This window comes from Diplotaxodon limnothrissa, linkage group LG5 (genome assembly GCF_057381915.1).
Source record: "Diplotaxodon limnothrissa isolate DT_005_m linkage group LG5, D_limnothrissa_male_GT1.1, whole genome shotgun sequence".
NCBI classification, from domain to species: Eukaryota; Metazoa; Chordata; class Actinopteri; order Cichliformes; family Cichlidae; genus Diplotaxodon; species Diplotaxodon limnothrissa.
This window is the reverse complement of record NC_140600.1, coordinates 21,798,536-21,812,261: the sequence shown is the minus strand read 5'-3', so window position 1 is coordinate 21,812,261 and position 13,726 is coordinate 21,798,536. Positions and strand designations below refer to the sequence as shown.

Sequence of the window (13,726 nt, the reverse complement as noted above, 5' to 3'; positions counted from 1 at the left end):
TTGTATTTCAAGTGTTAGGAAGCTCCTGAGTCACCCTCAAGGCGTTTATGTCACTGGTGCGCGTGGGTCCCTCCGTCTGCCATCAGCTCAGCCTACCTGCTGAGCAAGAAGAGCAAGGACACACTGTGACCTGGACCTGGTCCTTGTTGGATGAGAGGAGTGTGAAGCGGTGAAAACTTACTGCCAAAAGATGTCTCACCAAACTGGAATTATTGGTAAGTTGTTTATTTTTTTAAATGTAAACTGTGCCTTTAAGTTTTATCCCAGTTTTCCCTGAGCTCAGTTTGAAAAGCTTTTTAAATGCTTTTTTATTAACAGACTCTGAGCTACACTGCTGCTAATAACACATCTTCACATCTTCTGATGTTTTTCTGCAAAAAAAAATTAAAGATTGTTCTCAAGTGATCGCTTAGCTTCTTTAGGCTAATTTATCCTGTGTTATTATAAAAGTATGTGCTAACATTTTTAATCTGTTCTTAGTCATTTAAAATTTCTCTTCACCTTTGTGATGTCAGTGCTAACAATGTTTAGCACATTCAGGCTCTTATAGTTGAATCTCATGCATACATTGCTTTTTATGTGTGTTATGGCTTTTGGTAATCGGAGCGTGAAGGTGGGCAGGCTGACGGAAGCGAACCTCTCTCACCTTTCTCACCTGATCTTGCATCATTAATGAGAGCGCTGTGTTTGGTAACCATGGCAAGAGAGAAGGAAAGTACATAACAAAAAGCCAAAGTTTGAGTTTTCTGTGATGACGCTCTGTCCTTAGGCTTTTCAAATTGGGGGATTTATCGACGATGGTCGATCAGATCCTTCAGTGATTCTTGGGGGGCACATGTTTGCTCTCTGAGTCACTGCAGGTGATGGTGTGACCGTCTGGCAGTGGATCAAATTTTTTCCCTGAAGTAGAGTTTCAGGTTGTTACTTGGTCAGCTCTGTCTCACTGGCTTTCAACCACCCATCCTCAGTTTTGACTTGTCTGCCTTATATCTGGTTACTTAAGCAACATCTGAGCTGAAAGATTTTTTGGCCCGAGCGAGGGGAGGTGCCATCAGAATCCTGAAGATTATTATCAGAAACGGTAAAAATGGAATATTTGTGGCATTTTACAGTATTTGATATAAGTGAGCTTTCATTAAACATCTCCAAATCTTGACTTTGTTCACTCTTTTCTCTCTGCAGAGGAATTGGTGCTACATTCATACAAAGAGCCAGCCCGGAGCTGGGACAAGGATTATGACCAGTTCCTGCTTCCTTTGCTCACGCCTCTAGAGCCTTGCTACATCCTCTACCGCCTGGACTCCAAGAACGCGCAGGGTTATGAGTGGATCTTCATCGCATGGTCACCTGACCAATCACCAGTATGTGTGCAGCACATTTACGAAACCATCACTGTAGACTGACATAAAAGTAGGACAGTGTCCTGTGGAAAAATCAAAATAACTTCATGTTTAGTGGCAAAAATGTCTTAATATTAGTTTAAGTTGAGGTTAAAATCAGTTTATGCTTATTGTTAGTGAACACACATTGAAAATAGATTTTTTTTTAAAATATAATTTAAGATCTGTAACATATCTGATGTGTTGTTGCCTTCTCCAAAAATATTAGAATCAGAGATATTATGTTTTTTAGTTTGTTTTTACATTTTGTTTTCAATTCTGTTTTATTTAACATAGTTAACAGCAATTTATGTCTTAAAAAGGAAAAAAAACAGCTCAGAGATCATCTAAAAAGTAAGAGAAAGGCTGTCTGATTTTATTCTCTTTTTAGAGAATAAAATCAAACTATTACTTTTTACTTAAATATATATATACAAATAATCATCTTTAGATTTTATTTACATTTACAGTTTCTGATTTAATGTGATCGTGGTTGTGAGCCAACATCTTAATCTCAAATTTAAATTGAGCACAGAAAGACTTTGTAGCAAATTCATGTAAAAACAGCCTCTGCACATGCTGAATATAACTGTTTGAAATGCCATACATATGTCAGATTTGTAGGTTATTATCCCAAAATTATTATATAATAACAGGTTGGTACATTTTGTCTTATGGATGTGATTTTTTCCAGTGGCAGAAACAAGCTTCCATACATAGACAGGATGTGTGCAATATTGCCCACACCATCACTTTGGAGTGCTGCAGGAAATGTTTCACTTTTATCTTAATTTTTTAACATTTTTTAATTTCTAAAAATTAATCATAATAAAAATAATAATAAAATGCTAATAAAATGATCAAATAAAAATAATATGATAATAAGAATAAAAATCATGTATTATTCCTAAACAAATTACACTATAATTAGTTCAGTAAGAAAAACAGCTGAAAACAGAAAACAAATCCCACATGCTAGTGCAGGACCTCTCCCCCACATTAACTCTGATCAAATCAAAACAATGGAAAAGAGTTTGATCGCTCAAGTTGCCCTTGCTAGTGAAGAAGAAACTACTTTTTCTAACAATGTAACTAGAACTTGTTAGAAAAAAAACAATTATAATATCATTTTATTATTATTATTGCGTGACAATAAAAATGACACCGTTTAGTAATAGATTTCTTTCTTTTTCTTTAATTACAAATTGTAATCAAACTCAGTTATACAGGCTGTTTTTCCCCACTCACAAATACTTTATTTTTGAAAAGAACCACTGCTACAGAAAACCAGTAAAACTGTGTGAAGGTTTTTTGTCGCTGTGTCTGTCCTGGTGTTCTCCAGGTGAGAATGGCAGCACAGTGGCACGGTGGTTAGCACTGTTGCCACACAGCAAGAAGGTCCTGAGTTCAATTCCAATTGTGTGGAGTTTGCATGTTCTCCCCGTGTTTGCGTGGGTTCTCTCCGGGTACTCTGGCTTCCTCCCACCGTCCAAAGACATGCAGCTTGTGGGGATAGGTTAATTGGATAATCCAAATTGCCACTAGGCGTCAATGTGAGTGTGAATGGTTGTCTGTCCCTGTGTGTTAGCCCTGCGACAGACTGGTGACCTGTCCAGGGTGTACCCTGCCTTTCGCCCTATGACAGCTGGGATAGGCTCCATCGCCCCCCGCGACCCTGATAAGCGGAAGTGAATGGATGGATGTTTAATTACAAATTGTAATCAAACTCAGTTATACAGGCTGTTTTTCCCCGCTCACAAATACTTTATTTTTGAAAAGAACCACTGCTACAGAAAACCAGTAAAACTGTGTGAAGGTTTTTTGTCGCTGTGTCTGTCCTGGTGTTCTCCAGGTGAGGCAGAAGATGGTGTATGCAGCGACTCGTGCCACACTGAAGAAAGAGTTTGGAGGAGGTCACATCAAAGACGAAGTATTTGGGACGGTGGAGGTCAGTATGGTCCTTCCTGCATAATAACTGATGGACTGCCACTCACAACCAACCCATTGGTGTCTCTGTGTTTCTAGGAAGACGTGTGTTTCCAGGGATACCTTCGCCACAGGTCCTCCTGCTCCTCCCCAGCTCCTCTCACAGCAGCTGAGCAGGAGTTACAACGAATTAAAATCACAGAGGTACAGACAGGCTGTCAAAGCTATATGACTCTTATAGGTACGTGAGTTATCTGTGCTCATCCTGTGTGTGTTTTCCTTGCAGGATAAAGTTGTGTGGGTATGTTGATTTTGTTTTCATTATGATAAAAGAATTCAAGTATGTTTATGTTAAAACTTTATTGTATAGTGATTTCAATACTGTTTCTTTTGTCTGCAGGATGAACGCAGACGAATTGGGACTCCGACAGCGAGAGCAAGGGTTTGTGAAGTCTTCGGCATAGACATAGATTGTTTTTTGATTTTGTTTTTTTGGCTGATTTAGTTGCATTTCATGTGAGGAAGAAGCAGTGCAAATATGTTTTTCCCTCCCCTGAAGGTAACAATGGAGTTTGGCTTGGACAAACGGGCACAGACTCTTCAGGGTCTTGCGTTTCCTTTACAAGAAGAGGCCAAACGAGCTCTGCAGCAACTCAAGCATAAACGCATCAACTATATCCAGCTGGTGAGCCCCCATAGAAAACATTTATAGCTCATTAAACAGTGAATATTTACATGTATACAGTAAAAAGTATACAACATATATTTGATAACAACATCTAAGGGTGTGTTTTTGCCAGTGAAACTAACTGCACGTGACTTGACCCCTCAAAAGTAATTACATTTGCTTGCGTATGTTGTGTTGCAGAGGCTGGATGTAGACAGAGAGACCATCGAGCTGGTTCACACTAAACCTACAGAAATCCACGAACTTCCCTACAGGATTCCCACAGATTCACCTAGATACCACTTTTTCATCTTCAAACATTCCCATCAGGGCCAGCAGGAGGAAGCTCTGGGTCAGTAAAAACTCACTGAGTTCCTCACGCACTGTCTGTGACTTGTAAAGCACTAATTTGGTGCTATAAAAGTGAAGGGCAATGAAAGTAGCTTACAGAGTTCACACATATTGTTTTAACTATCATCACCTCCACTTTTTTCAGGATGTTAGTCTCTCCTAACTTCTTCTAATTCTTGTTGAGTGACACCATGTGGTTTGCCAACCACAAGTTAAACTGTACATAAAGACTGGCTTTAGCTATTGTGACATCATCAATTGGTTTGGGGACCATTATTTTGAAGCTTTGAGGTCATCCAGGTGAATTTCTTTTAGCTAACACTAGCAAGTTTAGTTAGGCCTCAGTCACACAGGTCTAGAGACTGGTCAGTTCTCCAGGAGGCTGGGAAAAAATGCATACTCTCCGACAGGTTGGTTGTTGAGTGGCTGCTGAGTGGTTGCTGGGTAAAACTGGTCGCAAAGTGGGTGCTACACCAAAAATGTCCTTGTTATTGCTTTGGTCCCCCATAGTTTGCATGCCAACTCATCTACAACTACTACCTATATGCCTGCCTGCCTGCCTGCCTGCCTGCCTGCTTGATTGATTGATTGATTGATTGATTGATTGATTGATTGTAAACACGAAAATAAAAATTACAAAAATATTACAAAAATAATTAACAAGTGTGCACAATACACATATAAAAAGGGCACTGAATTACCATCAAGAACACTGCACCGCTCAGCTTATTCACTTCACAAATAAGTGTTTCTATAGATACTGACAAATCACATTTGCTGTATAATGTGAACTCTGCAGTTTCCTCAGGTCTGTGGGGGATTTTATCATCTTTCGCCTCGCTGTTTGGTTCTGTTGTTTATGTTCCCTGCTTTCACTGGCCTGATTTCAAGTAACAGGCAGCTGTGAAGAAGCTCTGATAAAGCCAGCACCAATAAGCAGACACAAACAGTTAGAATTATGAACATTGATGACCGAGCTACTGATATAGCAGCTATTTCTGTCAGCGGCTGGGCCAAAAAGCTAAAAAGATTTGAGTGTTAACTTGGACTTGACTAGTCCAGTCTCCATAACAGCTGCAAATGAACGCCTGTTTTGTTCCAGTACACATGTAAATGAATTACCATTGACAGTGACAGAGGAGATATAAGCTTGTGTGTCTCCTTTTCATGCGAAACCTATTTAAAAACATTGTTTGTTTTATATAATCAGCTGCCGAGCTGTTAATCTAGTTTGAACCTTTTGTACAAGTGATTTTTATACTGAACAAATGAGCTGGAATTATTCAGTTAGTTACTCTGAAAAGCAGTGTGGGGTTAGCCTCATGTGTGCTTAATTATAGGATGTTCCAGTCAGATCTACAATATGTAACGTTTGCAGCTATCTAGGCCTGTGTCTCTTTTTACTTAAGACCCACTATGGTCTTGCGCATTTTCATGTCATGAATGATGCTTATGTACAAATGAGGAAATCAGCACAGTACGTCATCTATAACAGAAAGTAGTGAAGTAGCTAGTGAAGCTGATTGTGTGAGGCAGAAAATATCAACAGATCAGCTTCATCTATGTTTCAGTGTTTATATACTCGATGCCTGGGTACACCTGTAGCATCAAGGAGCGGATGTTATACTCCAGCTGTAAGAACAGGCTACTGGACGAGGTGGAGAGAGACTACCAGCTGGAAGTCACTAAAAAGGTACAGCTCTCCCACAGAGACGGTGACAAATAATCTGTAGTACCACTGTCACTGTGTAAACTGTCTAATGACTGTCTACTCTCCATACCTGCTTAGATGGAGATAGACAGTGGTGATGGTCTGACAGAAGACTTCCTGTATGAGGAGGTGCACCCCATGGAGCACACTTTAAAGCAGGCATTTGTCAAGCCCCGTGGCCCGGGAGGGAAAAGGGGCAACAAACGCCTCATCAAGGGTGCTGGAGAAAACGGGGAAGAAAATTAGACATTACACACATTTGCATAACACAAGCACACAACACGATATCTAAGAATTGACTTGTTATTTGATTTGAATTTATTCATGTCTCTTAATCTAATCATTTTTTTTAAAGGGGGGATGCATCATCATCATGAAACTGTAAATTCTTGTTAAAAGTCATTTTAAATCATGCAGCAGACATTATAAAACTTACATTGCATTGTAGGTTTTCACTGTGCAGCCTCATCTCTGTGTAAAGCTCTAAAAATAGACAATAGCAACATACAATAACATGTAAAAGTCTTGGGCCACACGTCATTTCTTTAGATTTTGGTTGGAAGGAGTCAGGCTTTCTGCAGGTCTTTTAGTTTTTTTTCTCTCAACACTGAATGCTTTTTCAGTTATTTTGCGTCCAGTCCTTGACCATTTTCAGGAGATTTTTTTTTAACTTATTTGTTAAAACTCTTAACACTGACCTATGAATCATTTGAATCATTCAAATATATAGTTAAAAAAAACTTAAGGAGTAAAACAGTTTTGTTTTACAACAACAAAGAACTGATTTCTTTAGTTCAAATCTATGAAAGACGTCAGCTCAAATAGCTTTTAGCCAAGATCTTGGCTTATCTCAACATAGTGTGCAGTGTGTCTGTAAAAACGCTGATAAAGCGGAACAAGTGGAGGATAAACGTGGCTTAAAAACTTCCACACTCATCTGATCGACTAACTTGTCGATCACAGGGTAACTACTCCCTACAGCATATTCTGCTTTATCGACTGTTTTACTCTGCATGTGACTATGAGCAACGTGTAGTTTCAAAGCTTACTGGAAACTAGCAATCAAGATCAAAATCTCATCAGTGGCTGCAGATCAAGAGAGCAGTGAGGTCATTTTCTCATTCGGCTCTCTGTCGCCCCCTGCTGACCATTGGAAACAGTGCAGACTATAATGAGCTGCCAGTTAAACCATATCTGTGTTGTTGTATACAGTATGAACTGGACTGCTCTGCTGGTCTCCAGAATAAAGCTGGGGGGGGGGGGGGGGTTAAGGGTTAAAATTTTCTTTTACTCTCCACTCTTCTCCTGCCTTTTTATTTCCATCTTCTTTGATCGCCTGACTAATAATTAGTTCAGCTCATCAAGATCTGTGGGGGAAGTTACATGAATTTCTTTGCTTCAGGGTGGAGTATCCTTTACAGTACACTACCCAGGCATGTGCTGTGCCCACAGACCACGCTTTAGCAGACACAAACTCATCCACATTATTTACAGTTGCCTTCATCAGTGACCTGATTGAGCTCTGACTAGGATCAAATGAGGGCTGTTCTTTTACAATGGTTCTACAATAAAATGTTTTCTGTATTTTCTAGTGTGTGTGTCCTCATTTCTTTCCCTTTAATTGTGCACATGTGTTGGTGATAAAAGTCATGCAGGAAAGCAGCAGCAGGGGTCACAGTTCAGCAGCAGAGGTCAGCTGGTTGTATGTGTATGTGTGCAGCATGTGTGTGTGGGTGTGTGCGTGCGTGTTGGTGTTTTCCGGGAATGCGCTCTACTCGGAAGCATTCAGCTGTGCGTTCTGCTGCTTTTGTATCTCATAGGAAACTGAGTTGATTTGAGCTTGTTTTCTTGGAAAACTGGTTCAGAGCTGAATAGCAGCTTTCATGAGGTCATTATCTCTGCACATGGAAACTGTGGGGTACATTAGGATGAACCTGTTTGAAGACATACTAATTTTAAGCACATTAGCTCATCTGCAAGAGGGAAGGCGCCACACCTAATTTTCTTCATGATAACATAACACATTTAGTACAGAAATAAAGAGCTGAAGAATTAAATATTAACATGCTGCAATGTTTGGACATAATCTTCACCGAGTGTCATACAATAAAATAATAACTACAGTCTGCACACTTAAAGTTGGTATTGCGTAATATCACAGTCTTGCGCAGAATAATTGTAAATAAACAATATTTCCTTCGCGCATGACAACAGCACTTATCAACAGCAGCACTTATCAACAGCAGCATGGTAAGCTGAACATAACCGGAAGCTTTCAAAATAAGAGGTTGACTTTGTCAATACACGCTTTAATGCAGCCAGTGTAGGGTGTTGGAAAGGTTACTTTTAAAATGTATTCCACTACAGATTACAGAATATATGCCCCAAAATGTATTTTGTAACGTATTCCGTTACGTTACTCAATGAGAGTAACGTATTCTGAATACTTTGGATTACTTAATATATTATCGTGCTTTTTACAACTACATGAATGTACTATTTCTGTGTGATTTATTACTATTACTGGAGGTCCGCGGCTCCTAACCATAGTAAAGGGACCTCTGGCTAATACGTCCGGTTCCGTGTTGGGCTCATAGATGAAAAATAGCTTTACTTTGTTATCTGGGTCAACTTTGCTTGCGAGAGACAGAGAAAGGCGTTGAAAGGCTGCTCCAACGGAACTTATTGTTTCGGAGGAAAACACGAACACGGTGTAGGGCCTACAGTCGAGTCTTAATAGCATACTTAGAACTGGGCTTGTCAGGCACTCTTCTTGGCTGCAGTGATTATTATTATATTTACATGCTTCCAGCTCCCGTTTCTGCTGAATGACAACTGTTACTTTTCCACTCTCCTTTTTCTCCCTCCTCGCGATCACAGACACATAACGGGTATGGCGGTCCATTCTCCCTGCAGCACGGACTACACTGCCCATGAGGCAACATTCTTTAGGGCGATACCTGTAACACTCTGCCCATTAGCTTAGCACAACAACAACAACAACAACAACAAAAAGGCGCGCTCTCACCCAGGAAACACACACTCGCAGAGAGAGCGGCACCCTGTAACCATGGCAACCATAACGTTGCCGCAGAACATAGCTGTCAAACAAAACCCAAACAGTCCTGACCCGCGACAATATAAAACAGGAAAATACCGCTGTGTAATCCATTTATTTCAACAATGTAACTGTATTCTAAATACCACATTTTTAAACGGTAACTGTAACGGAATACAGTTACTCATATTTTGTATTTTAAACACATTATCCCCCAACACTGACCAGTGATCTGTTGTAATAAAGGCTACCTTTAAAATAATTTTGTTACTATGTATTATATGATAACTTCCACAGACTTTGTTTATTTCTCAACATTTTTATTATTTACAAAAAAAATTATTTATAATATTATAGGGTATAATCAAATTTATCAATTTTCCATTTAAAATCTACAACTTTATTTATAGTTATTATTATCATGGTACATGTGGTGTTATCTTCTCAGCATTTTGAGTTAGAAGTCTCAGACCAACCCTAACCCTTATGTAACTTGAAATTTAGAAATTCTAAGTCCATTTTGACTTACGGGCACAAAAGACAGATATACAAACAAATATGTGTTTTTCTAAATAAAGAAAAGAAAACGTCAGTGGCAGAAGCAAACTTCTATGGCTGTTATTTCTTAGCTTTTTTTTTTTAATTGCACCTGCAGTGTTAAAAGATTAAAACTAACTAATTATAACATTAAAAAAAGAATCAAAACGAAAACTAAATCCTGCAAACGTGACAGCAAACAATGAGGCCATTTAACAGCGCCCAGCTCGTTGCGGTTCCGATGCAATTCATCCCGTTTAGTTAAGAGTTGAGAGGGTCTTTTACATCTTATTTTGAAAGGTTTGGCGGAAGTTGTGCTTATTGACGGAGCCCGACGCAGAGGTGGCCAGCAGCGGGCGGCTCTTGCGTCCCTGCGGGCGCTGAAACACAAAACCTTTCTTGGAAACAGATTCCGGGAACCTCTGTCCGGCTGAACAGAGCTGCTGTCTCCTCTGCGCCTCACTCAGTGAGGGGAGCGCTTCAGTCGCACATCCAGCGCTCAGCACGCTTATATATATTTGAATCATTTTGAAGGACTGAACCGAAAACTTTGGAGGACCGTTTATTATTATTTTATAAATAATATTATAAATATTCACTGCAGGGCTGTTTTTACACTGGTTTCAATCCTTATGGTTTTTCCTGATTTGAGGTAAGAACATTTCTAATATGATTTGGGTAATTATGGGTATTTTATTGCAGTATGCATGATTCAAAGTAAGGTACAAAATAAGGTGAAGAGACGAGTTATTATGAACTGGCGCAGTATAAATAAAGCTGGATTCAGCGTAACTGAATTGGCACATTTACTTGAGTTGTGCGTGTGTGTGTAAATATAGATGGGTGTCTTTTTAAAGGTGCTCTTTAACCCTGTGGTGAGGGGACTCTGTTTGTAACCTTAGCGGCAGGCTTCACTGTAAATAAGCACAAAGGTTTTCTGACTGATCACTTTTCCCGTTGTCCTGATGGGAATGGTCACTTTCATGATTATAATGCTTCCATCAGTAGGGTGGTGGAGTGTCGACAGATCTCCAACCAGCTAACACTACGGGGAGATTTGGGACAGACATATTTGACATAAGCAACTCAATTCGCATTAATTAAGGGAATATAGTTCAGATGATCTCTTAGTTCCTACATGGTCATCGTCGTCTCCACAGGTGTGCTGTCAAGTCAGCAATGGTTGTACAGGCGGTGACCATTTTCCATCATGAGGAACAAAGAAAGTCATCCTGCTCGGATCCTGCCCCTTCATCCTGGGACCCAGCAGATGACCTCCGCTGCATCACCACCACCTTCCAGTATCTGCAGACTTCTGGTACGCCAGCCACATTTAAACACTTCTAGTGTCAGTGTCCATGTGGCTATTAAAAAACAAAAAACAAAAACACTAATAACTGAACTGTCTTCTTCCACAGGTTGGTACTGGGGTCCCATCTCAGCAAGTAAAGCTCGGGAAGCTCTCCTCACAAAGTCTGAAGGCACATTCCTGGTGCGGGACAGCAGCCATCCACAGTACATGCTGGCTCTGTCAGTGAAGACTCGCTGTGGACCTACCAGCGTGCGTATAGAGTACAGCAAGGGCTGTTTCTGGCTGGACTCTGTCTCCCCTGGCCTGCCTCAGCTGCAGTCCTTCCCAGATGTTCTCAGCCTTATACAGCACTACACCAGCTCAGGCCACGCAGCACAGGACCAGACATCTAGTGACATTCACCCCCAAATGGAACCTGACCCTTCCCAGCACGCAGCTAAAGACAGAGGAGTACCCCTGAAGCTGAAGCACCCGCTTCACAAACTGGAGGTTTTCCCTTCTTTGCAGCACCTGACACGCCTCACCATCAACAGGCACACTAACTGCCCCAACCAGCTGCCCCTCCCAAAGCCTCTGCTCTTCTACTTGCAGGACTATCCTTTCTCTATATAATACCTGCCCCTCAGCGACAGGACAGTCAGACTGGAATATGGTCGCGTCGTTGAGCGGATACTGTGAATCGGGGACTCTTTGATATATTTATGTATAATAAACCACTCTTGACCTCACTGCTCATGAATGAGCTTATTCTTACTGCACTGCTGCTGGTATTCTTCAATAAATATTCAATTATTTTTACATGCCGACCCCAGCTACTGTGAAATGTGCAATGCCAATATGTGAGTTGTTTTCTTTCCTTCTTTTTTTGATAATGTGGCCCAGTGAGAAGAAAGCAGCTCCTAAACCAGCTGTTTCGAGTGTTCTTCAATAAAGCAGCCTCCGCTTATAAATAATAAATCAGTGAAGAAAACATCTACTCTGTGCTTTGTTGCTCTAGCAGAGATGACAGTAATAATTTGGGGTTTCGTAACTTAAAAACAGTTTTTCTCCAGTGGAAGAGATTAAAACTCCAAAATACACACAAACAGATGTGTAAACTGCAAAACAAGACAAAACAACATGTGAGACAAATAAAGGAACCATGCAGAGTCTGTACCCAGAGTTCTGCTGTCAATTCAGTGTTTGCATATAATGTGATGTGGACTTCCTTAGTATTCACAATCCTGACAGAAATCTGATATCTTTCATTTCCAGAAAGGAAACATAAACAAATCAAATGCTCTTCAACGAATGCAAAAGCCAACAAAGAGGGCCTGTTTGTAGCTTGTAGAAGAGGATTATAAATACCATTTCTGAGAATTAAATCTCGGAAATGTTTGTTTTTCCAGCTGTTGTGTGTGTGTGTGTGTCTTTCCCTCCCTCCCCTCTTCTGAATTACTGGTCACTTGAGCACACAGATAAATGTGAGGTATTACTGTTTTCATGGAAGCGCATCTGAGCTCGTTTCCACGAGTTGGAACTGAGCAGCGCAGAAAAAGCCTCTTATCAGGATTAGAGTAAGTGCTGCGGTTATTAATACACTGCTGCACTGCCAGCTCACGCTCTGTTTGTGTGCCTTTCAGCTCCAACCTGCCGCCGAAAGGCTTAAATCGTTTCTCAGGCCACAGTTAAATGATCGGGATAAGCAGAATAAAATCTCTATCGAGATCACATTGATCTTTATCAGAATGAGGTTCCTTCATTGGGATTTACTGCAATATTAAATGAAGCCATGTGCCATTTAAGAGCTATATGCTGATACAGGAGGAGAGCTCAGGTTGAAGTAAATGTTGCAGCAGCTCAGTGTAGAAATACTTCATTACAATTTAAAATTCTATTTAAGTAGTGACTAAAGTAAATGAACTTAAAGGATCAGACCATTAATACTCATGATACAGATAAGTCAGTCTACAGCAAATTCTTACTGGCAGCTGGATGTCAGTAAAGTTACTGTAAAAAGTGACAGTAAAAACTTTTTACAGTAAAAAAAACCCTTCTGTAAATGATGTAATTGCATTTACAATAAAGTTGCTATAATTTGATTTTACAGTAATTTTTCTGTCATTTCTATATGCAACATTACTGTCATTGAATAAAGATCAGACTTCTACTATACTGTACTCTATAATCTCTTAAATCAGACTTTATAAGATGCTCATGTTTTTTGTAGTCTTTACAAAAGTGTATAACAGCATGAACACAGTGCTGTCATGGAAAAATGAGACTTCATCCACTGACATGAAAGCACTGATGGGCTGAACTTTATCTATGGATCTCAAAGCTGTGAAGCAGATTTATTAGAAGTGATCACAGAAAACATTTTGGCACGTCACCCTTTTTCCTGCTTCAGTTTCACGCTGTCAGGCGTGCCTGTGGCCTATTGAAAAGGACATTTAGTCGATGCATTGACTTTCATGGTGCGTACGCCTAAAATAGTTTAGGATTATTTAAAAATGTTGCAGCGTTACCTATCAAAAATCAGTTAGCAGACTAAATCCAGGTAATACTCTAGAAACAAAACTGAAAGCCAGCAATTGATTTTTACTCTAAATCCAACAAAGGTAAAAAAAAAAATTAAGACTGATAAGGATACCGATATTTGATCATTTTAAAATTACGATATTCGGAAATATCAGCTGGGATTGTTTTCATTTCAGACAAACAGATTTCCACAACACTTACATGTAGTTATTATTTACTCATTTAGGCCTTGATTATTCTCCATTGCAGACATGAACACAGACAG

At 39.9% G+C, this 13,726-nt stretch overlaps 2 protein-coding genes across 5 annotated transcripts; both read left to right on the top strand.

Moving 5' to 3' along the window:
* The first annotated feature begins 47 nt into the window (after window positions 1–47).
* On the top strand, window positions 48–6,280 carry twf2b (twinfilin actin-binding protein 2b). Of its 4 annotated transcripts, XM_085354228.1 has the most exons (11): window positions 48–215; window positions 1,004–1,081; window positions 1,183–1,361; window positions 3,232–3,327; window positions 3,405–3,509; window positions 3,592–3,606; window positions 3,706–3,747; window positions 3,865–3,990; window positions 4,174–4,324; window positions 5,895–6,016; window positions 6,113–6,280. In XM_085354228.1, the coding sequence occupies exons 1-11, from the start codon at window positions 191–193 to the stop codon at window positions 6,278–6,280; spliced, it is 1,107 nt and encodes a 368-aa protein (XP_085210354.1). In that variant the 5' UTR covers window positions 48–190. The 4 variants fall into 4 exon arrangements, with proteins under 4 accessions (XP_085210354.1, XP_085210355.1, XP_085210358.1 ...); XM_085354229.1 differs by lacking the exon at window positions 3,592–3,606 and having other exon boundaries at window positions 191–215; XM_085354232.1 differs by lacking the exons at window positions 3,592–3,606; window positions 3,706–3,747 and having other exon boundaries at window positions 191–215; window positions 3,865–3,986; window positions 4,176–4,324.
* A 3,834-nt stretch (window positions 6,281–10,114) lies between these two features.
* On the top strand, window positions 10,115–11,697 carry cishb (cytokine inducible SH2-containing protein b). The gene is made up of 3 exons (XM_085354226.1): window positions 10,115–10,281; window positions 10,790–10,947; window positions 11,048–11,697. The coding sequence occupies exons 1-3, from the start codon at window positions 10,262–10,264 to the stop codon at window positions 11,551–11,553; spliced, it is 684 nt and encodes a 227-aa protein (XP_085210352.1). The 5' UTR covers window positions 10,115–10,261; the 3' UTR covers window positions 11,554–11,697.
* The last annotated feature ends 2,029 nt before the right edge of the window (window positions 11,698–13,726 follow it).

Bases quoted from the DNA above. Each gene is read 5' to 3' on its own strand.
- twf2b (XM_085354228.1), top strand. From the start codon at position 191: ATGTCTCACCAAACTGGAATTATTG. The intron at 3,748-3,864 runs GTTTGTGAAGTC...CCTCCCCTGAAG, and splicing joins CTCCGACAGCGAGAGCAAGG to GTAACAATGGAGTTTGGCTT. The intron at 4,325-5,894 runs GTCAGTAAAAAC...TCTATGTTTCAG, and splicing joins CCAGCAGGAGGAAGCTCTGG to TGTTTATATACTCGATGCCT.
- cishb (XM_085354226.1), top strand. From the start codon at position 10,262: ATGGTTTTTCCTGATTTGAG. The intron at 10,282-10,789 runs GTAAGAACATTT...TCGTCTCCACAG, and splicing joins ATGGTTTTTCCTGATTTGAG to GTGTGCTGTCAAGTCAGCAA. The intron at 10,948-11,047 runs GTACGCCAGCCA...CTTCTTCCACAG, and splicing joins CCAGTATCTGCAGACTTCTG to GTTGGTACTGGGGTCCCATC.